Source organism: Prionailurus bengalensis, chromosome B3, assembly GCF_016509475.1.
Source record: "Prionailurus bengalensis isolate Pbe53 chromosome B3, Fcat_Pben_1.1_paternal_pri, whole genome shotgun sequence".
Lineage (NCBI taxonomy): Eukaryota > Metazoa > Chordata > Mammalia > Carnivora > Felidae > Prionailurus > Prionailurus bengalensis.
In genome coordinates, this window is record NC_057355.1 from 98,877,634 (window position 1) to 98,901,859 (window position 24,226).

The window sequence follows — 24,226 nt, forward strand, 5'->3', positions numbered from 1 at the left end:
AAAAAATTTTTTTTTTGGTTTATTTATTTATTTTGAGAGAGAAAGTATGTGTGAGTGGGTAAGGGCAGAAAGAGAGGGGAGGGGAGAGAGAATCCCAAGCAGGCTCTACACTGTCAGTGCTGAGCCTGATGCAGGGCTCAAACTCAGGAGTCATGAGATCATGACCTGAGCTGAGATCAAGAGTCAGATGCTTAACTGACTCAGCCACCCAGGTGCCCCTACAACAGGATTTTTAATATCAGCAATTTACTCCACTGATTTGCATAAACATACACAATTTCCTTAACTAATTCCTTTTGCATGTGCGTGCATACTTTCCCCTCAATCTTTAAAGTATTGTAATAAAGCTCTTCATATAATTTCTATGCCTCTCTGATAAATTACTACAAGCAGAATTAAGACTAAAGAATACAAGCACAGTTAAAGGTTTCTGGGAAAACATTATTGCCAAATTATCCTTCAAAATTATGCTATCAATTTCTACTTTCACTGTCAAATATTTAGTGATAGTAATAGGTTTACCCATGATTCCAAATATTTTCCAACTTGAAAGAAAATAATGGTGTTACTTATTTAATTTACATTTTTGGTCATTGTTAGGGGAAACAATTTTCATATTTTATGACATCTTCTATGTATTATTTTAATAACTCTGCTTCTAATGAAATACTTTATTAAGAACTTATACATTAAAGACATTAAAACCTAGTCTGTCATACATATTTTAGAGGATATTTCCTGACTTGTTACTTACCTTTCACTTTTGTTCAAGCTGGTAGATACGCAGACATTTTAAATTTTCATGTAGTTAAATCTATCACTTTTACCCTTTAATGTTTTATGCTTTTGTGCCAAGAAAGGCTTACTTAACTCTTAAAGCTGATAGTTACTGATAGTTCTTTTGGTTTCACTTTTATATTGAACTATTTCCATATACAATTTATTTTGGCATTAGATATGAGGTACGGAGTGACTTTAAATTTCTTTCCAAATAATATATTATTCAAACACTGTCTATTTAAAAAAATCCAAGCTTTTTTTACAAACTTTAAATGTTATCTTTTATAATTTCACTAAATTATTTTATATATTAAGGTTTATTACTAGGTTTTTTATTATATTTCAATTATCTGTCTTCATTGATGAAAGCAGCATTTTAGAAAGATCGTTTTGTCAGTACTTGGTAAGATGCGTTAAAAGGAAGGTAGCTGATAAAGACTAATGGTAGGATGCATGAATTTTAAACAACCAGAAATTGAAATCCTATATTAAAACAGAATCAGTACCAAAAGGGTAACAAAATGATAAGAGATCATAATAAAAGTCTTTCTTTTGAAAAATCTCATACCTATGAGTCTTCTTAATACAAAATCCCAGAGACAGTAGGAATTATTATTAGCACTTTAACTCAGGGAAAGCTGAACAATAAAAATGAGTATCAAAGTTCCCAATCAGAAGTATGATAGTATCAAGGAGCATGCAAATCTCCAGACTTGTATTATCACTTGTCTTACTAAGTATCAATGCAGATCACTAACTGTGAAGAATGAAGATGCACAAAATTCAATCATAGTATCTTACCAGTAAGGGGTGCCAATGAAAGATTTTCTCTTTGCAATGGTAGCTGTTATTTTTGCAGCCACACCAAAGTCAGCTAGTAGGGAAAAAAATTGGACAAAAATTTTAGTTCTTTCAATAAAGTCACCAACATTTCTAAATTTCACCCTTAGGCATGACATTATTAATAATTCAGATAGTAATGCCAGGGAAATATATATAAATTGAATCCCGAAATCTCTTCTTGCTTGGTTTATAACATGCTCATTAAAGGAAAATCATTTTTTTGGCACTTTATTAGAATAAAACATACTTTACAAAGAACAAAGTTTAATAAAAAAATTTACTACAAGCATACTGAAGTTTAATTAAGGGAAAAAAAGGGAAAAAAAATAAATAAATAAACCACCATGTGGATGCCTTTTATTCTAACACAACTAGGGTAGTATTTTGGTGCCATTAAAAAAGTCTTTTTCTCTATAAATACTTTTTTATTGTTGTTTCACATGGTTATAAAAAACTGATTATACGTATAGTTCATTTTTGTCATTTAAGTAACACCTCAAGGATTCTACTCTTATTCTCCTTAACTGTTAATTCTGATGACTGAATAATGTTCCATAAGTGGATTTATTACTGTTTTAACAGTTTCTCTATTGCTAGTCCTATGTTTGTACTTCTTTCTATATAAACGGTGTATAATCAATACTCCTATGAATATAGATTTTTTTTATCTTTAGGATTAAGTTCCTTTAAACAGAGTCTCAGGAGTAAAATTACTGGATCAAAACTTGAACATTATTGTGGTTCTTGATATGAATATTAAACTTGTATAATGTTAATTCTCATTTAAAATTTTATTAAAATTTTTAGGAAAAATGTGAGAGACTTGAAATAACATACCTAATTTTACATCACCATGATCTGTCAATAAAATATTTGCACCCTAAAACAAAAATACAAATACTATTAAATTAGTATCACAAAACTCCTTCAAAAATTATCTATTTAAGTATATTAAATGAACTTACTTTGATATCTCTATGCATTTTGCCTTTAGTATGCAAATAGGCAAGACCCTGAAGTTTAAAAAAAAAAAGTATGCATTAGCAAAGCTGCAAACTTAATGTTTATATTTTCTATTTAAATTCTCACTGAATAAGAAAAACTAAATGTCTTCTTCAGAGGCGGTGGAAAAATCTAGAAGACTTTCTTTTTACTAATCAGTTTCTTTTTACTGTATTTTAAGATTTCGAATTCATTTTCTAGTAAAAATCAGAAATATTTTACAACACCACCACCACCACAATCAAGTTAAGGAACATATCCATCACTCCAAAGTCCCTCCTACACACAAATACTGACCTACCTTCTATTACTACAGATTTAAATTTTCCAGACTTTTACATAAACTGAATTTCACAGTATATTCTTTTTTTGTCTGGTCTCTTTCATTCACAATAATTAATTTGAGATTCCTTGTTAATGTGTGTATCAATAGTTCATTTTTATTATTTCCATTGTACAGATATACAAGAATTTGTTTACACACCCATCTGTTGATAGACATTTGGATGGTTGGGTTGTTTAAAGCATTCGGCTATTATAAATAAAGTTGCTCTTAAGGTTCATATGAAAGTACTAGTATGACTTTTTCCGTCCAGGTGCCTAGGAGTGTAATGGCTGAATTGTATGGTGCTAATAAATTTAAACTTTTAGGCAACCGCCAAACTGTTTTCCAAAGCAGCTGTACCATTTTATATTGAAACCAGCAGTGTATGAGAGTTCCAGTTAATCCCTATTCTCATCAATCTTCTTAAGGTCAGTCTTTAATTTTGGCCATTCTTTGGTGAAGTGTCTGTTCAAATATTTTGTCCATTTGTTTATTAGGCTCTTATTTTTTTTTATTACTGAATTTTGAGAGTTCTTTATGGACTCTGGATACAAGTTCTTGATCAGATATATACTTTGCAAGTACCTTCTTCTAGTCTCTTAAGTGTCTCTAGAAAAATGGAAGTTTTTCATCTTGATAAAGTCTAATTTACCAAGTTTTTCATTCAAACTTTTGTGTTATGTCCAAAAGTGCTTTGCTTAATTCAAGACTGCAAAATTCTCTTCTGTTTCCTTCTAGAAATTCTAGTTCTAGGGTTTATATTTAGGTCTGTGATTACTTTTGGGTTTTTACATATGATATGAAGTATGACTTAAGGTTCATTTGTTGGCATAGGGATGTCCAATTATTCCAATACTATTTATTGAAAAGTCTATACTTTTTTCACAGATTTGTCTTTTCAATTTTGTTAAAAATCAGCCATCCATATAGAATTTACTTCTGGTCCTTCTGTTCCATTGAGGTACTTATTTACTCTTATACCTATACCATTATGTTTTGATTGCTATAGTTTAAGTCTTTTTTTTAATTTTTAATTTTTATTTTAGGGAGAGAGAACATGAGCAGGGGAGAGGGACAGTAGGAGAAAGAGAGAATCTTAATAAGGTTCCATGCTCAGTGTGGAGCCTGACACAGGGCTTGATCCCACAATCCCTGGGATCATGACCTGAGTGGAAATCAAGAGTCAGACGCTCAACCGACTAAGATAGCCAAGAGCCTCAGGACTGCACTGAATCTATGGGTCAACCTGGGGAGAACTGACATCTTAACTACTGTGAGTCTCCACATCCATGAATATGTTATAGTTCTCCATTTACTTAGGTCTTAATTTTTCTTAGCAGTTTCAGTTTTTAGTATGCAGGGGTTTATGTATCTTTTGTCACATACATTCCCTTAAGAATGTCCTATTTTTGTTAATGTTGGTATTATTTTTTAAAGTTCTGAATGTAGTCAGTGTATAGAAATCCAATTGATCTTGTACATGGATCTTGAATCCTGCAAGCTTTCTAGCCTCACTTATTAGTTCTAGAAGCTACTTTGTAGATTCTATTCCATTTTTTACACACATGATTGTGTGGTCTGTGAATAAAGACAGTTTTACTTCTTACTTTCTAATCTGGATGTCTTTTATTTCATTTTTGTCTTACTGCACTAACTGAAACCTCTAATACAATGTTGAAAAGAAGGAGAGCAGGCATCTTTGCACTGTTTGATCTTGGTGGGAAAGCATCTAGTCCTTTACCATTAAGTATGATTTAGTTGTAGGTTTCTCATAGGTGTTCTTTATCAGGTTGAACAAGTTCCTTTCTGTTCCTAGTATGCTCAGAATCTTTATCAGGAACAAATGCTGGATTTTGCCAAATGTTTTTTCCGTGTCTATTTAAGATGACCATGTGGTTTTCTCATTCTGTTTGCTACTATGGTTAATTACTTGAAGTGATTTTTGAATGCTAAATCATAGTTGCACTTTAGGATAAACCTCACTTCATGATGTGTTATCTTTTAAAATATATTGTTGGATTACCTTTGCTAATCTTTTATTTTCCTTTTGAAGTTTTGCATCTGTGTTTATGAAGGATATTATTAGTCTGTAGTTTTGTTCTCTTGCAGTATTATCTGGTTTTATTTTGGAGCAATGGTGGCCCATAAAATGATTTGGGAGGTATTCTCTACTCTTCAAATTTCTTTTCTTTAAAATTTTTTTAACATTTATTCATTTTTGAGAGGCAGAGCACAAGTGAGGGGGGGGTGCAGAGAGAGAGGGAGACACAGAATCTGAAGCAGGCTCCAGGCTCTGAACTGCCAGCAAAGATACCGACGTGGGGCTCGAACCCACAAACCATGAGATCATGACCTGAGCTGAAGTCGGACACTCAACCAACTGAGCCACCCAGGCACCCTTTCCTCTTCAATTTTCTAGAAAAGTTTGTGTAGAATTGGCATTATTTCTTCCTTAAATGTTTGGTAGAATTTATCCATCCACATTATCTGACTTGGGAGTTTTCTTTGTGGGAATTTATACAGAATTGTTCAGTTTATTTCTCTCAAGGAAGTTGTTCATATTTTCCAAGTTGTAGGCCTTATTGACAGAAAGCTATTCATAATGTTCTCTGGGAACTGAATATCCTTTTCTTTCAAAATTTATAGATTCTGTTGTAGTATCTTTATATTCAGTCCTAACACTGGTAACTGTGTTTTCTCTTAGAGGTTTATCAATTTTAGTGATCTTCTCAAAGGGTCAGATTTTGGTTTTATTGATTTTCTCATTTTTCTGCTATTTCATTGATTTCCACTATGATCTTTATTATTTCCTTCCTCTGCCTACTTTGGATTTAATTTGCTCATTTTTAAAAAATTTCTTAAGATGGAAGCTGAAGATACTGATTTCAGACCTTTTTTTCCTTCTAATAGAGATGTTCAGTGCTATAAACTTCCTTCTAAGTATTGCCTTAGTAACACCCCAAAATTTTGATGTGTTGTTTTCATTTCATTTGGTTCAAAATACTTTTTAGTTTCTCTTCTGATTTCTTCTTTGACTCATGGGTTACTTAACTTAGTTTAGTGCTTTAGTTTCCACATATTTGGAGATATTCCAGAAATATTTCTGTTGACTTTTAATTTAATTGCAGTGTGGTCAGAGAATATACTTTGTATGACTTAAATCCTATACAATGTATTGAAACATATTTTATCACCCCAAATATGGTCTATCTTATAAATGCTCTATGCCCACTTGAAAAGCATATGTATCACACTACTGGTCAGACTAAAATGTCAGTTAGGTCAAACTGTTTGGTTGTACTGTTCAAGTCTTCTGCATCCTTACTGATTTTCTGCCTATTTGCTCTTCAAAATTATTGTGAGAGGGGTATAGGTGACTATAACTGTGGATTTGTCTATTTTCCTGGATATTCTATCAGTTTTTGCTCATTTATTTTGAAGCTGTGTTATCAGTGGCTTAAACATTTAGGGTTGTTATGCTTTTTATGAAGTGGCCTTAAAGAGGTAATAGTCTTTGCTCTGAAGTCTACTTTGTCTGATATTAATATGGCCACTTCAGCTTTCTTTTCAATAGTATGACGTATGTTTTTCTTTTCTTTTACTTCTGACCTATTTGTGTTTTTATAAAAGCACATTTCTTTTTTTTTTTTTTTAATTTTTTTTTTTTCAACGTTTATTTATTTTTGGGACAGAGAGAGACAGAGCATGAACAGGGGAGGGGCAGAGACAGAGGGAGATACAGAATCAGAAACAGGCTCCAGGCTCTGAGCCATCAGCCCAGAGCCTGACGCGGGGCTCGAACTCACGGACCGCGAGATCGTGACCTGGCTGAAGTCGGATGCTCAACCGACTGCGCCACCCAGGCGCCCCTACAAAAGCACATTTCTTACAGGCAGCATCTAGTGGGGTTTTACTTTTTTCCATTCTGACAATCTCTGCCCTTTTTATTTTTTTAAAAAACTTTATTTAATAAAGATTTTATATATTAAGGTGTACAACATGATTTGATACACATATACATAGTGAAATGATTATCTGAATCAAGCTAGTTAACATATCATCTCTTCATAGTTACTATGTTTTTTTCCTAAGAGCACCTGAAATTTACTCTCTTAACATATTTCCAATATTCAATACAGCATTAACTGTAGTTATCATGCTATACATTAATAATCAGTCAATCTATATGACTGTAATTTTATACTCTGACCAACATCTCCTCATTTCTACCCCGGGCCCCAAACTCTGGTAACCATCATTCCACTTTCTGCATCTACGAGTTCAACTGTTTTAGATTCTACATATAAGTGACTCATGCAGTATTTTGTCTTTATGTCCCTGGCTTATTTTACTTAGTATAATGTCCTCCAGCTTCAAATATGTTGTCACAAATGACAGGATTTCCTTCCTTTTTATGATTGAATAATATTCCACTATATGTTACTTAAAAAAAGCAATGAACTTCGGAAATTAAAACACAAAGAAAAACAATCTGTCAGTAATTCTCTGCTATGAGTGTCTGATTAGTTTTGTATTTTATGTGAACACAAAAAAGTACATTTCCATGTCATGGGAATACTACAGAAATATACATATATATATATTGGACAAATTTACTTTCATATATTTCATATATACATACATATACTGGCAAAATTTACTTTCATGTGTTTCATATGTTTCATATATTTAACATTCAGATTTGACACGGTATGCTATGCCTTCTAAAGCATGAGGAAAGCAATACTTAGAAATGACTAGTTTTCTCTTAAATCAAGTCAATCTCCCAGTTTCTAAAATACAGAAGAAAAACATAGAACACCAAATTCATTTCTAAACAAATTACACAATCTAGGAAATGTAGGGATAGAAGCATCAATTAACAATTTGAGTTATAAATTACCAAAATAAAAAATGTAATCACGAATTAATTCCTAATTTAATATGCCTTAAAAGATATGAACAAAATTACTACTTGCTGATCTTCTAAAAGAGGAGCCTATTTTCTCTTTTCCTTTCTTTTGGGATTATCATTTTGCAGTTTTCAACTGTGAAACTAGAACTGCCTTTCTATCCACATAAGCAAATGTAGTACCTGTAAAGTTTCTCTGCATACATAGGCTATCTGCAATTCTGATAATGGCCCAGTAACTAGGAAAAAAGAGAGATCACATAGTTACACATGTCAATAACACATTACAAACAGTCCATCTTAAAAATGACAAACTATTGGGGCGCCTGGGTGGCTCACTTGGTTCACTGTTCGACTCTTGATTTTCAGCTCATGATCTCAGTGTTTGTAGGATCAAGCCCCATGTTGGGCTCTGTGCTGACAGGGCAGAGCCTGCTTGGGATTCTATCTCCCATCTCCCTTTCTCTCTGTCCTTTCCCCCACTGACGCTGTCTTTGTCTCCCTCAAAAATAAACAAGTAATCTTTAAAAAAATGACAAAGTATTAACAAAACTTCTATGTATATAATTGGATGGCTTCTCACCATGAACACACATTATTCTTATAATCAGGAAACAAAACAAAAGGAAAGTTGAGAACCTTAAAATGTACTTTAAAAACAGAAGATTTACTCCATAACAACTTTGGTCTGTGAAAATATAAGCATTCATTACTTGCAAAGTGCAGTAGTAGGCACCATAGGACAGACTATAGAAAACAACAGACATGATCTTAATCCTGAAAATTTTCTCTAAAATAAAACCAAGAAAAGAAATAAACATATGTAATTAATTATTGTTATATAGAGTGGAGAACCATAAGAGATCAATTGTTGAAATATACCAAGAGGAATCATATACATAAAGATCAAGATATTACTTTAGTATAATCCTTTCCTATATTTTTCAAACAGGAAGTCTTGATCCAGTACCTTATCTAAGAATTTAAAAAGCAACCAGGTTACTTCTGACAACCAGATCTCTATTACAAAATATAAGATCTTTCTGTAAGTACCTAACCAAACACTTCAGAATTATGCCTTCCAATACCATGAGAGAATATCTGAAATCTGGTGTTTGCTGACAGTGAAACCAAATCAGGTACTTACACATAATCGTTCCTCAAGAGAGATATTTTACTGTATTATTTTAATCACTGGCTCTCTACATCTACTCAGGAACATAAAATTTTGATTCCTAGTAACTTGATGGAATAGTAATAAAAGAAGGGAAGGCATCACCTTATTAACAGTTTATTTTAAGTATATATGTTCTTGATTTCTACTGCTATCTAGTATACGATATACAGGGATGGACACTTCTTAGATTCAATTTAACTAAAAAAATATCAGGGTTTTTTTTTTTTTCAACATTTATTTATTTTTGGGACAGAGAGAGACAGAGCATGAACGGGGGAGGGGCAGAGAGAGAGGGAGACACAGAATCGGAAACAGGCTCCAGGCTCTGAGCCATCAGCCCAGAGCCCGACGCGGGGCTCGAACTCGCAGACCGCGAGATCGTGACCTGGCTGAAGTCGGACGCTTAACCGACTGCGCCACCCAGGTGCCCCAAAAATATCAGGTTTAGTAATGAAAAGTAGAAATATCAAGAAGTAAGATTAATGTCTTAAATTATTCATTAAGTTTAAAAGGGGAAGTAGTAAAAACAATGGCAGCTATATAGGTTTATTTATTCATATTCTTGAGTTCTTGTTCTGTCAGTGTGAATAAATATGATAATCATTATATAAAAACTTTTCATATAAATGATAATTCTTCCTAAAATCACAGAAAAGAATTTTAAATTGAGTGGCACAGAGTTGTTCTCTACCAATAATTCTTTTTTTTTTCCATTTATTTATTTTTGAGAGACAGAGGGAGACAGAGCACAGGTGGGGGAGGGGCAGAGAGAGAAGGAGACGCAGAATCTGAAGCAGGCTCTAGGCTCTGAGCTGTCAGCCCAGAGCCCGAGGTGGGGCTCGAACCCATAAACTGTGAGATCATGACCTGAGCTGAAGTCGGATGCTCAACCAACTGAGCCACCCAGGTGCCCGTACCAATAATTGTTTTAAATCAGACACGTGGTAAAATAAGAGAACGATAATTCTAACATGATATAATACATAAGAAAATGACTAGTGTGTAAAAAAATGGATTTGTTCTTGTTTTAAAAACTGTAATATTTTATATAATTGTAGTATGTATGTGGTGCTAAAAATTATTTTAAATAAAAAGTATCCAGACTTTAGACATCAATCACAACTATTTTTTTTGGTCATGGGTTATTTGTTGTGACAGAATTAGGTAATTATTATATTTATTAATTTATAATTAAATAATACATCAGTACATTTTCATTATAATTCAAAATTTTACTTAGGAGTCCCATTTCTCCCCTAGAAGTAATGACTTACCAATTTGGGACACATCTTTTCATTTTGTTGTGCATTAACATTCATATGTAATGTGAATATAAAAAATCACATTTTTAAATGTCTAAGTGTTACCAGTTATGCTATACATATTTTTTCATGATCTAGTTTTTCCATTTAAAAAGAGGCCTTGGGGAGATACAGCTAGTGGATATAAACGGAGCTACTTTATCTTTTAAAATTTTTTTTTTTCAACGTTTATTTATTTTTGGGACAGAGAGAGACAGAGCATGGACGGGGGAGGGGCAGAGAGAGAGGGAGACACAGAATCGGAAACAGGCTCCAGGCTCTGAGCCATCAGCCCAGAGCCTGACGCGGGGCTCGAACTCCCGGACCGCGAGATCGTGACCTGGCTGAAGTCGGACGCTTAACCAACTGCGCCACCCAGGCGCCCCTCTACTTTATCTTTTTAAATGCTTCACAGTATTCCATATTGTAGGTGCAACATAGTTTATTTAACCATTGCTCTACTAATTTTTTAATTATTATTATTATTATTATTTTTTATTTAGAAAGCAGGGAGGGGCAGAAGGAGAGGGAGAGAGAGAATCTTAAGCAGGCTCCACACTCAGTACAGAGCCCAGTGCGGGACCCAATCTCACAACTATAAGATCATGATCTGAGCCAAAATCAAGGGGTGGACATTCAACCCACTGAGTCACCCCAATTGACTGATATGTTAACAATCTGAGCTCTACAAGCTACAAATTATTTAAATATTATTTACACCCGAAATTATTTAAATTATTTAAATATTATTTACACCTGAAGAGCACTTATTTTTACATCTACTATGGTGGTATTTGTTAACTGGATGACTGAAATTTGATAAGGCTGTCATATAAAGCTTTTAGCATAGAAATGTTTGAAAATATTTCAGATAATTCTTAATAAACTATACAGTACAAAGTTGCAATGGGAGTTTTACTATTCCATATTTAGTTAAATAAAGAAAATAGAAATTGTTTTATAAGGATCTGTGTTTAGTCTCATTAACTAAAACATCAGGAAACTGTCAAAAACAAAACAAATTGGAAGCTAAATTGTAGAGCCAAAACAAAGACTATTTCTAAATGGTTATGGATAATATCTAATTCAACTCAGAAAACTACCTAAATTAACAGAATGTTCAATAAAATACTTCAAGCTTTTGAAAATATATTTTTTCAATATTTTTAAAAAGTTTGTTCTTTTATTATTTCTGAGAGAGAGAGAGAGAGCGCACACGCACAAGTGGGGGAGGGCCACAGAGAGGGAGACACAGAATCCAAAGCAGGCTCCAGGTTCTGAGCTGTCAGCACAGAGCCCTAAGCAGGGCTCGAACTCATGAACCATGAGATCATGACCTGAGCCAAGGTTAGACATTTAACCAGCTAAGCCACCCAGGTGCCCTGAAAATTATACATTTTAATACAAAAATACATCAACAACTAAACCTAGTTGTTTCCTTAGTTAGGTTAAGTGATTTCTAAGATAGATATACAATTTCTTTTATGTGAGAGTTAACCTTTGTAATTCAATTCTTATTTACAAAAATTGAGGCAGTTTCAAATACAGATAAAATACTTCCCTAGACACACATAAGATTTCCTAGATACTACATCTAAAAAGCAAAATTTGGACTGTATAAGAACTTCTGGATTTCTCAGATCAGGTTTCAGAAAATTTACTAAAAAACCAAAATAAATAAATAAATAAAGTTTAGATTTCTTTTATGCAATACTGCAGGAGCAGAACAGAACAATGTAAAAACGGTGTGTGTACCCATCAACATCCCTGGTTAACTAGAAATGTAAAACAACAATCATTAAACTCAAAGTTTGTTTTTAAAATGTAAAGTCAAGGGGCGCCTGGGTGGCGCAGTCGGTTAAGCGTCCGACTTCAGCCAGGTCACGATCTCGCGGTCCGTGAGTTTGAGCACCGCGTCGGGCTCTGGGCTGATGGCTCGGAGCCTGGAGCCTGTTTCTGATTCTGTGTCTCCCTCTCTCTCTGCCCCTCCCCCGTTCATGCTCTGTCTCTCTCTGTCCCAAAAATAAATAAATAAAAAAAAAACGTTGAAAAAAATAAAATGTAAAGTCAAATGAACAGTACCATGGTAAATATCTTGAAGTGATCCGCCACCACAGTATTCCATACAAATCCACAGTTTTTCTCGACTAATAAGAGAAAGAAAATTATATTAGCTAGTAATTCTCAATCACTGAAATACCCTTACAATAAATTATATTAAAAAAAAAAAAAAAAGAAAGAAAGAAATACCCTGAAGGCTTTCACTCTTCAGCACACCAAGGTTTAGAATGGATTACAGGGTGGAACAGGAAACTGCCCTGGCAGTCTCTCTTCCAGATTCAGAAGAGCAGAGTAACTTCAGTTTTGCTCCCATCTTAAATGGTTTAGAATAAGTTTTATGCGATAAAACACTTGTAATCATTCATAATATTTATTGTCAGATAAGGTATAAATGCATAAATGGAGATGTCATTATTAATATAACAGGGGAGACTACAAGAAAACCTGAGAAATTTTAGAACTTCAGACAATATAACTTTAAAATTTTATACGTATAATAGCATTTACATGAAAGGCAGGGAGAATGGTAGTAAAGAAATACAAAATTCAAGGCGAGCAGATGTTGTTGTTGTTGTTGTTTTTTTTTACCTGAGATAGCTCCCAAAGTAGGCAACAATGTTGCAATGTTTACATTCTTTAACCATAAATATTTCTTGTTGAATCAAAGAAAAATCATCTCCTGAAATACAAAATGATAAAGCTTAGTAACAAAGTTACGTTTTGAGTCATATATGGGAAAAAAGAAAACTTTACAGTAAATGTTAGAGATGAGGAATTAGATATTCAATATAAGGGAATATAAAACTGGGAATATAAACTGCTACATTCTTTCTAAAAAAGCAGAAGCCTTAAAAATACACAAAATCTTCAAACTCATAATTTCACTTTAAAAATTTTTTTTCTGAAGGAGATGTGCACAGAGATAAATGTTCTCTACAATGTGACTTAATGGAAGAATGAGTAAATAATTTATGGCACAGTTATACATATAATGCAGTTAAAACATGTTTTGATATGAAAATATGTTCATGCTATGTTAAAAAAGGGATATTTTATATACGTTATATAAATACATATGTATAAAGAAAGAAATATCTTAAAAAACTTACACAATGTTTATGTCCAGACGGTAAAATTAAAAGTAATTTTGCTCTGCTTGACTTATCACTTACCATATTTTCTAGTTCATGCCACGAAATGGCAAGATTTCATTCTTTTTTTGTTGTTGTCTTTTGTTTTTAGTGTTTATTTATTTTGAGAGAGAGAGAAAGAGAGAGCATGCGAGCAGGGTAGGGTCAGAGAGAGAGAGAGAGAGAGAGAGAGAGAGAATCCTAAGCAGGTTCTGTGCTGTCAGCACAGAGTCCAACACAGGGCTTGATCCCAAGAACCATGAGATCATGACTTGAGCCAAAATCAAGAGTTGGACACTTAACAACTGAGCCACCCAGGTGCCCAAGATTTCATTCTTTTTGATGGTTAAGTAATATTCCATTGTATATATACCACATTTTCTTTATCCATTCATCAGCTGGGCTCTTTCCATAGTTTGGCTATTGTTGATAATGCTGCTATAAACATTGGGGTGAATGTACCCCTTCGAGCCTGTATTTTTTTTTTACTTCACTGACACGCAGAATTTAAGAAACAAAATAAAGGGTTCCTTGTTTAAGAAACAAGATGTACATATGGGGAGTTGAGGGGGAGGGAGAGGAGAGGGAAACAAACCACAAGAGACTCTCAACAATAGAGAACTGAAGGTTGATGGAGGGAGGTGGGTGGGAGATGGGCTAGATGGGTGATGGGTATTAAGGAAAGCACTTGTGACGAGCACTGGGTGTTGTATGGAAGTGGTGAATCAGTGAATTCTACTCCTGAAACCAATACTGCATTGCATGTTAACTAAAATTTAAATTAAAAAAAAAAAAAGGTAGGGGGCACCTGGGTGGTTCAATTGGTTAAGCGTCTTGACTTCAGCTCAGGTCATGATCTCGCAGTTGGTGAGTTTGAGCCCCACATCGGCTGTCTGCTGTCAGCACAGAGCCCACTTTGGATTCTCTGTCCCCCACTCTCACCCCTCCCCTGCTCACGAGCTCTCTAAAAAATAAACATTAAAAAAAAGTAATTTTGCTTTCTTCTTATTCATATTTGCCAATTTATCACAAACTTGTTTGCCAATTTATCATGTTTATCACAAATTTATCACCAATTTATTCATGTTTGCCAATTTATCACAAACTTGTTTGAGTTCTACAGGAAAAGTTAACAAAATGAAATACTTGTTAGGAATGACTCGGTGGCTCAGTTGGTTAAGCATCTGAGTTTGGCTCAGGTCATGATCTCTCAGTGAGTTCAAGCCCCACATCCGGCTCTGTGCTAAGAGCTCAGGGCCTGGAGCCTGTTTCATATTCTGTCTCCCTCTCTCTCTGCCCCTTCCCGGCTAGTGGTCTCTCTCTCTCACTCGCTCTGTCTCTCAAAATAATAAACATTAAAAAAAATAAATTAAAAAAATGAAATACAGGTTAGATATGGGAATTTCGTAATTATTATGGGAACACCACCTAAAATGGCATTGTCACCATACCATCAAACTTCATTTTGTATAGTAGTCTCTTTTTTCAAGTTTTTATCTTAATTATAGTTAACATACAGCATTATGTTAGTTTCAGGTATACAACACAATGATTGAACAATTCTATACACAGGTATACAATATAGTGATTCAACAATTCTATACATTAGTCACTGCTCATCATGATAACTGTGCTCTTAATCCCTTTCACCTATGTCACCCACCTCCCCTCTGGTAACCATCAGTTTGTCTCTATAGTTAAGTCTGTTTTTTTTGTTTCTTTGTTCATTTATTTCTTAAATTCCAGATATGAGTGAAATTATACGGTATTTGTCTTTCTCTGACTTATTTCACTTAGCATTGTACCCTCTAGATCCATCCATGTTGTTGTAGAAGGCAAGATTTCACTCTAAAACAAAAACAAAAACAAAACACCCTATTTCATAATCATCTGCCAGTAGAAGGGGCTTAATGGAGATAATCTAAAACAGATGATGATCTGTGTTTCCCATTATCAATTTATGTAGAAGTAGGGAGTAAATCCTGCAAATGACAGTAAAAAGCCTGCTCACCAAGGTGCACAGACTGTCTTTGTCTGCTCCTGGGCACCAGAATATTGTTTCTCCTTGTATCTCACTCCTCTACTTGTGCCTTTTCCATTACAGCATTAAAACATTCTTTACACATGTTAATCTCCAACAAGCAGGCTAGATTCTAGTTTATCCTTCACTTTATTAGGAAGCTCTGAATTATACACGAAAGAAGAGTAAAGAATCACCTAACTTTGTTAATATATACTACTCTTTGGATTTCAGTCTACTCGTTTTTTTTTTGTTTTTTTTTTTTTTAATGTTTATTTTTGAGAGAGAGAGAGAGAGAGAGTATGAGCAGGCTAGGAGCAGAGAGAGAAAGGGAAACACAGAATCTGAAGTAGGCTCCAAGCTCCGAGCTATCAGGACAGACGCTGATGCAGGGCTCGAACTCACAAACTGTGAGATCATGACCTGAGCCGAAGTTGGGCGCTTAACTGAGCCACCCAGGCGCCCCTCAGTCTACTCACTTTTAAATGTGCACAGAAGTCATATGTGAACTGTGCTGAAAATGCTTCAGTTAAGTCTGGAATTTAGAACAGATTTTCTCACAGGAGTAACTTCACAAATGATGCCTAACTTCTTTTTTTTTTTTTTTATAAAATTTTAAACAGAGTATGTTTCATCTCAGTAGCCTAAACATGCTTATGATTTTATTTATTTTATTTTTTTATTTTTAAATGTTTTTCTTTCTTTATTATTTTTGAGAGTGCAAATGGGTGCTGGACAGAGAGAGAGAGGGTGACAGAGGATTGAAGCAGGCTCTGTGCTGACAGCAGCGAGCCCGATGTAGGGCTTGAACTCATGAACTGCGAGACCACGACCTGAGCTGAAGTCGGACGCTCAACGGAGCCACCCAGGGGCCTAGGTGCCCCTCTTATGATCATTTTAAACCATATTTGTACCATTTTTCAGAACACACAAAATTGCATATGGGCAATTTCCACTGCCTGTGCCCCTGGAAGGGAGCAGAGCCACAGATAATATAAACTTTTTTTTTTTTTTCCAGGGGCGCCTGGGTGGCTCAGTCAGTTGGGTTATATATAGCTCAGGTCATGATCTCGCGGTCTGTGAGTTTGAGCCCCGCATCAGGCTCTGTGCTGACAGCTCAGAGCCTGGAGCCTGCTTCTGATTCTGTGTCTCCCTCTCTCTCTGCCCCTTCCCGGTTTGCTCTCTGTCTTTCCCATTCTCTCTCAAAAATGATAAACATTAAAAAAAATTGTGTTTTTCCAGTGAAGTCCTTTTATTTTTTTAATTTTAATTATTTTTAATTTACATCCTAGTTAGCATATAGTACTATAATCAGTGATTCATCCCCTATATATAACACCCGGTATGATGCCTAACTTCTTAATGGTGTCTAAATACTTAAACTGACTTATAAAAGCCAATAATATGGCTGAACTAATACTAATAATAAACCACTATTTCCTGGGGAAATTTAGGTGAGGTCCACCCCACAACTGTGGTCTCAGCAGAAGCTATGTGAGCTTTCCGCCAAAAAAGGTGGGGCCTTGGTGAGGCTAAGCAACAGTTTTTTACAGTTGTAGATGGAAACTAGAGTTCACAAGAATAGGTCATTAATAACTCAGATGTTTGAGGACTGCGGCTTCTTTGATATATTTAGTGAATAAACTCTATTTTTGAATATATTCTTCATATATCTGATTCACCATTGTCTTAAGATTTAATCCAAAGGGGTTAGAATCTTCTTTGAATTGAAACTGTACCATGGAACAGACTTACATAAAGATAATATTTCTGCAGTCTATCCTGAAAGGCAGATAAGCTAAATGTAGTTATTTATTACAGAAGTAGCTATTCTTTGATGGCTTATATCAGCTTCTTCAAAATGATCTCAATTGGGGTTTATTTTATTCTTCTAATTGGGTGATGCCAGACTACTGTTTCCTTTCCTTGAAATATACCATAAGATCCACTGGATTCAGACGCTTCAGGCCTAGAGGTTCCAGCCCTGTTGTTCATGTATAAATGGGTTTTGAGGAGTTTATTTTCTCAAAAAAGAGAAGTTTTATTCTTCATACTTAGGCAATGTGAAGATGAGACTAGCTGAGAAATACAGAGCCCCATGTCTGCAGTTTTGACTAAGTACCTGTTATTTCCTTCTGGAGGTCTTGCTAGCCCCCTGAATTTAATATGTCCCAAGATACCAGTATCTTCTTTTAAAAATCAATTTTCTCTTTGGACTTTCTATTTGTGCTAATGACACTTATTTTCTAAGGGACTAACCTCTGGCAGCCTCTCCATAGCCCTCCTAAGAAAACTGACCTCTATGCATCAAGAACTACAATTTGTGTCATGTGATCTTCTACCTGCTGAAGGCACAGAGGTGGACAGCTGACCTAAAAGAAATGAGATGAGCTAATTATATTTGGTCTCTGTAAAATTTGAACCATGGAGACTAAGTCATTGGTAATCAGCAGAATCACATTAAAAGTGGAATATGAGAGTCTATGAATGACGGTGGCTAAGGTTACTAGAGATGTACTGAAAACCTGGCTTATGAGTACATCTTTATATAGGAAGGGAAAGATCCACTAGAGCTTGAATGTGTGCCAAAGCACAGGCAGAGATAGCTGATCACCGAGACCAGAAAGTTATAACCTCAGACTCTTTTAAGGGTGGGTGATTATGTCTGGCTGGCTGGCTGTCTTAAGGAACTCAGCCTGATACTCCTAGGAAAAGAGTGGCCCTCTTTAGCCAAAAAAGTGATCCAACGAGAGAAGGATGGAAGCTGTGTGTCTGGGATGGTTGACACTGGAATGAGTCCTGTTTCTTAGTACTCTTAAGATTGGCCTGAACCCTGGAAGGTAGCTATAAAGAAGAAATGGACAGTGCAGGTATTGGTTATTTCATTCTGGTTCTAGATGGTACTGACACTGGGATTTGCATTTTTAATTTTTTTAAGTGTTGCATTAGGGTTCCCAGTTAGAATGTTCAGTGACCACCAGTGCAGTGATTGCAACCTCTACCAGTGTTGCAAGGCTAATATTCAAAGATAGATTTGGTAATAAGGGCAACAAGCACCGCAATGTCCTAAAACCCAAGTTTTAAAGAGGGAGAAACTCTACTGCTGTCCCTTGTTCCTAAGCCACCTCCTGTCTATCATCATACTACAACCCTAAACTACCATTTTTTTTAAGTTTTGTTTTTAAAGTTTATTTACTTATTTTGAGGGGGGGAGGGGCAGCGAGGGGATGGTAAGAGAGAATCCCAAGCAGGTTCTACACTGACAGTGCAGAGCCCGACTTGAGGCTCGAACTCACAAACTGCAAGATCATGACCCGAGCCAAAAATCAAGAGTTGAACGCTTAACTGACTGAGCCACCCAGGTACCCCTAAACTACAGTTTTTAAGTGGATTGAGCAGCCCATTCCCCCCAACAGACTACTCTATAAAAAAAAATGTAGCCTTAATACCTGGGGTCACTTAGGTGGTTGATTTTTGCTTTCAGCTTCTTAGTTTTGAATACAATTAGCCAATGTCAGTGTTTATCCAGCTACCAGCTACTTCTGCTATAATCAGTCCATTAAGATTAGGATCAGATTGGACTTCTGTTAACACCACACTTAAGGCATTTCTAAAAACATAAGGGAAGAAGAGAAGCCTTGGAAGGCAATACACTAGAACTATATAGGACGCACTGGTTGACATAAAAAGCACAGGCATTCACATTCTGGAAATAAACAGGAGTAAACTGGTTGCACTCTTCGTGTAAGAGTCCTCTGGATTATACCTGGATTCAATATTCTTTTAAGGGTTTCTTGCAACCAAACAGGTCCTAAAAGATAGAACTTGGGAAATGATTAAAAGCCCCCTTTTAATAATGCCCCCTTAAAAAAATAAGAAAGAAGGGAAGGTATTAGGTATTAAAAATCTGGTTGTGACAAAATGAAAGGCAGCAATAAAATTCACTGCATGCTCCCTCAAATAATATGGTAGCAAATCATGGATTTAATACTGAGGTCATCAATTAAACCAGTATCTATAATTACATGAGCAGCTGCTGATCTACAGCAATTTAAAGGGCTTAGAGTTGAGCTATAGTATGGTTCTTTTAGCAACACAGCAATAAAAGGACAATGCTAATTTCTAGAACATCTGGCCCAAGGCATAGAGAGAGAAAAAGCACCATTATGAAATCCTAACAGCCCAAATCAGAAAGTCATCTTTGGAATTGCTGAATCATGACATCATACCCTCAGCTGACTTTGCAACTGCAAAAGGTTTAAAAAAAAGGGGGGGGGGCCCTGACAAGTGGAATGGGAATATCTGGGAGATCAGATAATTCCCAGGCCCCTGGAAATATATTTACTGTAATGCTCCTCTTTCCAGCAAAAGAAGTACAATCAACTCTGTTAAGGAGTGGACTCCCTATTGAGGTGTGGCCTATGATTAGAATGTCAACACAGCATGAGCTAAAAACTATATAAGTCAGAGCAAGGAAGAGATTAAATCCAGGAATAACTGTTGACTTCTAGGGAATATATTCAAAAGCTAGAGTTTTTTGTTTGGTTGGTTGGTTTTGTTTTTTCCTCCCACACCCACTCACCGCCCACTAACAGTTTGGAAAAGAAGCTATTTCTATTCTTCAGAAGTTACCCTAGAAACTTTAATGTGCATATTTTCCTTGGTAAAGGCTACATATAATTCCTATCTTTACTCCCCCTTTCAAACAATACAATAACACTGGAATGCTTTAACTCTATTACTTCTTCCCAACTCATTCTACTGTTGGCCAGAATATTCTTTTCTCACAAAGATCATCTTCATTATCCTTTTGTATATAGGTATGCTTTAGTTTTTTGAGATTTACTCATATTTAATCACTTTCTTTGCTCTTCTTACTTTTTGCATCTCAGACTTACCATCTGGTATCACATTCCTTCTGCTTAATGTTTATCTTTTAGAATTTCCTTTAGTGAGGTTCTACTGGTGACAAACATGGTTAGCTTCTGTATGAAAATGCCTTTATCCTGCCTTCATTATTAAAAGGTATCTTCATTGGATGTACAATTCTAGGTTTATAGTCCTCTTAGTTCTTTGAAGATATCCACTGTCTTCTACCTTCATTGTTTTGGTAAGTCACTGTTAAGTCTTAATAGTCCTTCTCCTATAATGTCTTCTCTAGTTGATTTAAAGATTTTCTGTCTTCAGTATTTTGCAGTTTCACCATGACATATGCAAATGTGCACTTTAAAAAAAATTTTTTTTTCTGGTTGGAATTCTTAAATATTTGGTGTTTCCTGTCAGTTCTGGAAAATTTTTCACAATAAATGCTTCAAACATTCCCTTTGCCCAAATGTATCCCTACTCTGATTAGATCTCAGTTAAATCTTTTCACTCTATCTTCCATGTATTTTACATTTTCTTATTTTTTGTCTGCTTCTCTGTGCTTGCTATATTTTGCACAGTTTCTTCATTGCCTCTTCAGCTATGTCTAACTTGTTAGATCTGTTGAATGTTAAATTTGTAATGATTTTTCATTTCTAGAAGATCAATTTGGTTGTTTTAAAAATCTGCTCCTGAACAGGAACCCTCTTGCACTGTTGGTGGGAATGCAAACTGGTGCAGCCGCTCTGGAAAACAGTGTGGAGGTTCCTCAAAAAATTAAAAATAGATCTACCCTATGACCCAGCAATAGCACCACTAGGAATTTACCCAAGGGATACAGGAGTGCTGATGCATAGGGGCACTTATACTCCAATGTTTATAGCAGCACTCTCAACAATAGCCAAATTATGGAAAGAGCCTAAATGTCCATCAACTGATGAATGGATAAAGACATTGTGGTTTATATACACAATGGAATACTACGTAGCAATGAGAATGAAATATGGCCTTTTGTAGCAACGTGGATGGAACTGGAGAGTGTTATGCTAAGTGAAATAAGTCATATAGAGAAAGACAGATACCATATGTTTTCACTCTTGAGTGGATCCTGAGAAACTTAACAGAAGACCATGGGGGAGGGGAAGGGAAAGAAAAGTTAGAGAGGGAGGGAGGCAAACTATAAGAAACTCTTAAAAACTGAGAACAAACTGAGGGTTGATGGGGGTGTGGGGGGTAATAATAAAATAAAATAAAATAAAATAAAATAAAATAAAATAAAATAAAATAAAATAAAATAAAATAAAATAAAAATCTGCTCCTTCCAACAGTTTACTTTTTACTCATATTTTCATGACTTTTTAATTTATCTAATCATATCATATATTGAGTATATAATTCCAAAATCTGATGTCTTCATGTTCTGTTGTTGTTTCTGCTGGCTCTTGTTCAAGGTACCTTAATTCCTTGTGTCGTCTGTGATTTTTGACTTTGAACTCTTATTTCTTGGAACTTTATCTATTGGAATTCTTTGAAGCTTGGGTCAAAGTTGAGAAACTACACTTGTTTCTGCTAGGTGGCTGAGTGTGCTACCCTAGGAGACAAACTGAAAAACTAAGGTTTTTAAAGCCACACACAGTGCGACTCCAATTCAAGACAGGCAATATTTTTTTGATAGTCATTGGTTGGGCAATGGGCAAGGTTATTTCTAGTTTACCCATACTAAAAGCCTTTGGGGGTGCTAGGTTTTTGCAGGGTAGTGATTCTTCACCTAGGATGGGTGTTGGACTTTGTCTCCTATCCCTATTGCCCTCTGTGAAGGATGTAAAAGGCAAATCACAATTTTATTTGGTTCAAAAAAGTTTCCTCAAGATTTAAGCCAGCCCCAGTGTCCTCCTGCCTATTCCTCTAGGTTTTTAGAATTTGATTATTCTTTACTTTCTTACAAGACACTCAAGCTCTTTGTATCTGTTTCCTCACCCATAAATGAGGATATAATAAAATCACAGAGGATTATTTTGAGAATTAACTTGGTATTTCTAACATACATATTAAGTACCATAGAAGTGTGTTACTATTATTTCTACTGGATTGGTGTATTTTAAAAGATTAGAAAACTTTTAATCTATCCTGTTTTGTGTTTTTTAGCAGTAGTAAGATTAGGTAAGGTATTGGCTATGGAGCAATTAAAAGGTAAAATCTAATTATTTTTTTCTATAGCTTTTAATGTATCAATTCTGAAAATGAGTAAGTAAAGCAATTGTTTTTGCTTTTTTATAAGTAACATGAAAACAAACTCTGGAGGACGGCTAAAATGTACTTTTTATTAGAATTATCAAACCATTATATAAGGACTATGTATTAGACTTACTAGTTTTATCCCATTAAAATTTGAAATTGGATATTTTTTTAATTTTTTAAAAAAGTTTTAAATGTTTATTTTTGAGAGAGGGAGAGAGAGTATGCAAGAGTGGGTGGGGGCGGGGTGGTGGTGGACAGAGGCTCTGAAGCAGGCTCTGTGCTGATAGCAGTGAGCCCGATGCAGGGCTCAAACTCACAAACTGTGAGATCATGACCTGAGCCGAAGTTGAATGCTTAACTGACCAAGCCACCCAGGCATCCCCCAAATTGGATGTTTTAAAGTACTATTTTTCCATTCTTAACTAATCATAAAATCACCTAGTAATTATAGACTCCTAGGCTCACTCTCTACTTCGTGAATCAGAATCTTCAGGAGATTCCTAACATCAGGCAAGTTTCAGAAATACTGTTTTAAGTAATGCTGTTTGGATAAGTATTTTCTGAGTTATAAGTACCTGATTTATAAAGTTTGTAACAACAGCCACTTATATTGACACAACTATTCTACTCCAAGATGATGCATCCTCATTCTTTGTTTTGGAGAAGAGCAAACCTGTCAGACAACTTTAACGTTTGGCTGCTGGTATACATAATTATCTGATTTTTAAATATATATTAATATATTAAATACATTTACATAAATATAAACATATACACATAGAAATATATATAGAATATATATAGAAGCGTATATAGAAATATATATACATATATATTTCTTTTGCACTACTTTTCTTCACTCCTTTGGGTGGTGGGAAGGAAAGAGGGTGATGAACATGCATATATATAATTTCTGTTTCACCCTCTTCTGACAGTTAATTCCATATCAGGCAATCTTTCTTTCTCACAAATACATCTATTTTCCTTAATCTGCTTACTCATTTCTATCATCTAATTCCTGGTTATTTGCTCCAGGAAAATCTCATTCTCTACTCTTTTTGTTTTATGCATGGACAAAAATCTCTAAACATGCCTAGTAAATTAAAAAAAATTTTTTTTAATGTTTATTTTTATTTTTGACAGAGAGAGAGAGAGAGAGAGAGAGAAGAGAGACAGAGCATGAGCAGGAGAGGGGTAGAGAGAGAGGGAGACAGAGAATCCGAAGCAGGCTCAAGGCTCTGAGCTGTCAGCACAGAGCCTGACGCGGGGCTTGAACTTACATTCTGAGATCATGACCTGAGCCGAAGTTGGACACTCAACTGACTGAGCCATCCAGGTACCCCAAACATGCCTAGTAAATTTAAAAACTACTATTGTAACATCTACTCAAGAAAAGGAAAGTCAAAGTCCTGGACCAACAAATATACAAAGAATGTACCTGCTACTACTAAAGCTTTTGCAAGTATCTAGATATACTCTTCAAAATGTCCTTAAGATTTGATTTTCTAATATCTTGTGGAGGGTTTTTGCATCTATGATTATGAGAGACACGGGTCTGTAGTTTTTGTTTTGTT

General features: G+C 35.1%; 1 protein-coding gene across 5 annotated transcripts in view; it reads right to left on the reverse strand.

Annotated features, from left to right (window-relative positions):
- Positions 1-24,226, reverse strand: part of MAP4K5 (mitogen-activated protein kinase kinase kinase kinase 5) — a 113,344-nt gene that overhangs the window by 50,223 nt on the left and 38,895 nt on the right. For all 5 annotated transcript variants that reach the window (XM_043556109.1, XM_043556108.1, XM_043556111.1 and 2 more), the window contains exons 3-8: positions 12,990-13,080; positions 12,423-12,487; positions 8,046-8,101; positions 2,589-2,636; positions 2,461-2,503; positions 1,582-1,654 (exon numbers count right to left, since the gene is read on the reverse strand). In XM_043556109.1, the coding sequence (XP_043412044.1) occupies positions 1,582-1,654; positions 2,461-2,503; positions 2,589-2,636; positions 8,046-8,101; positions 12,423-12,487; positions 12,990-13,080 (376 nt within the window). The remainder of the gene's footprint in view (positions 1-1,581; positions 1,655-2,460; positions 2,504-2,588; positions 2,637-8,045; positions 8,102-12,422; positions 12,488-12,989; positions 13,081-24,226) is intronic.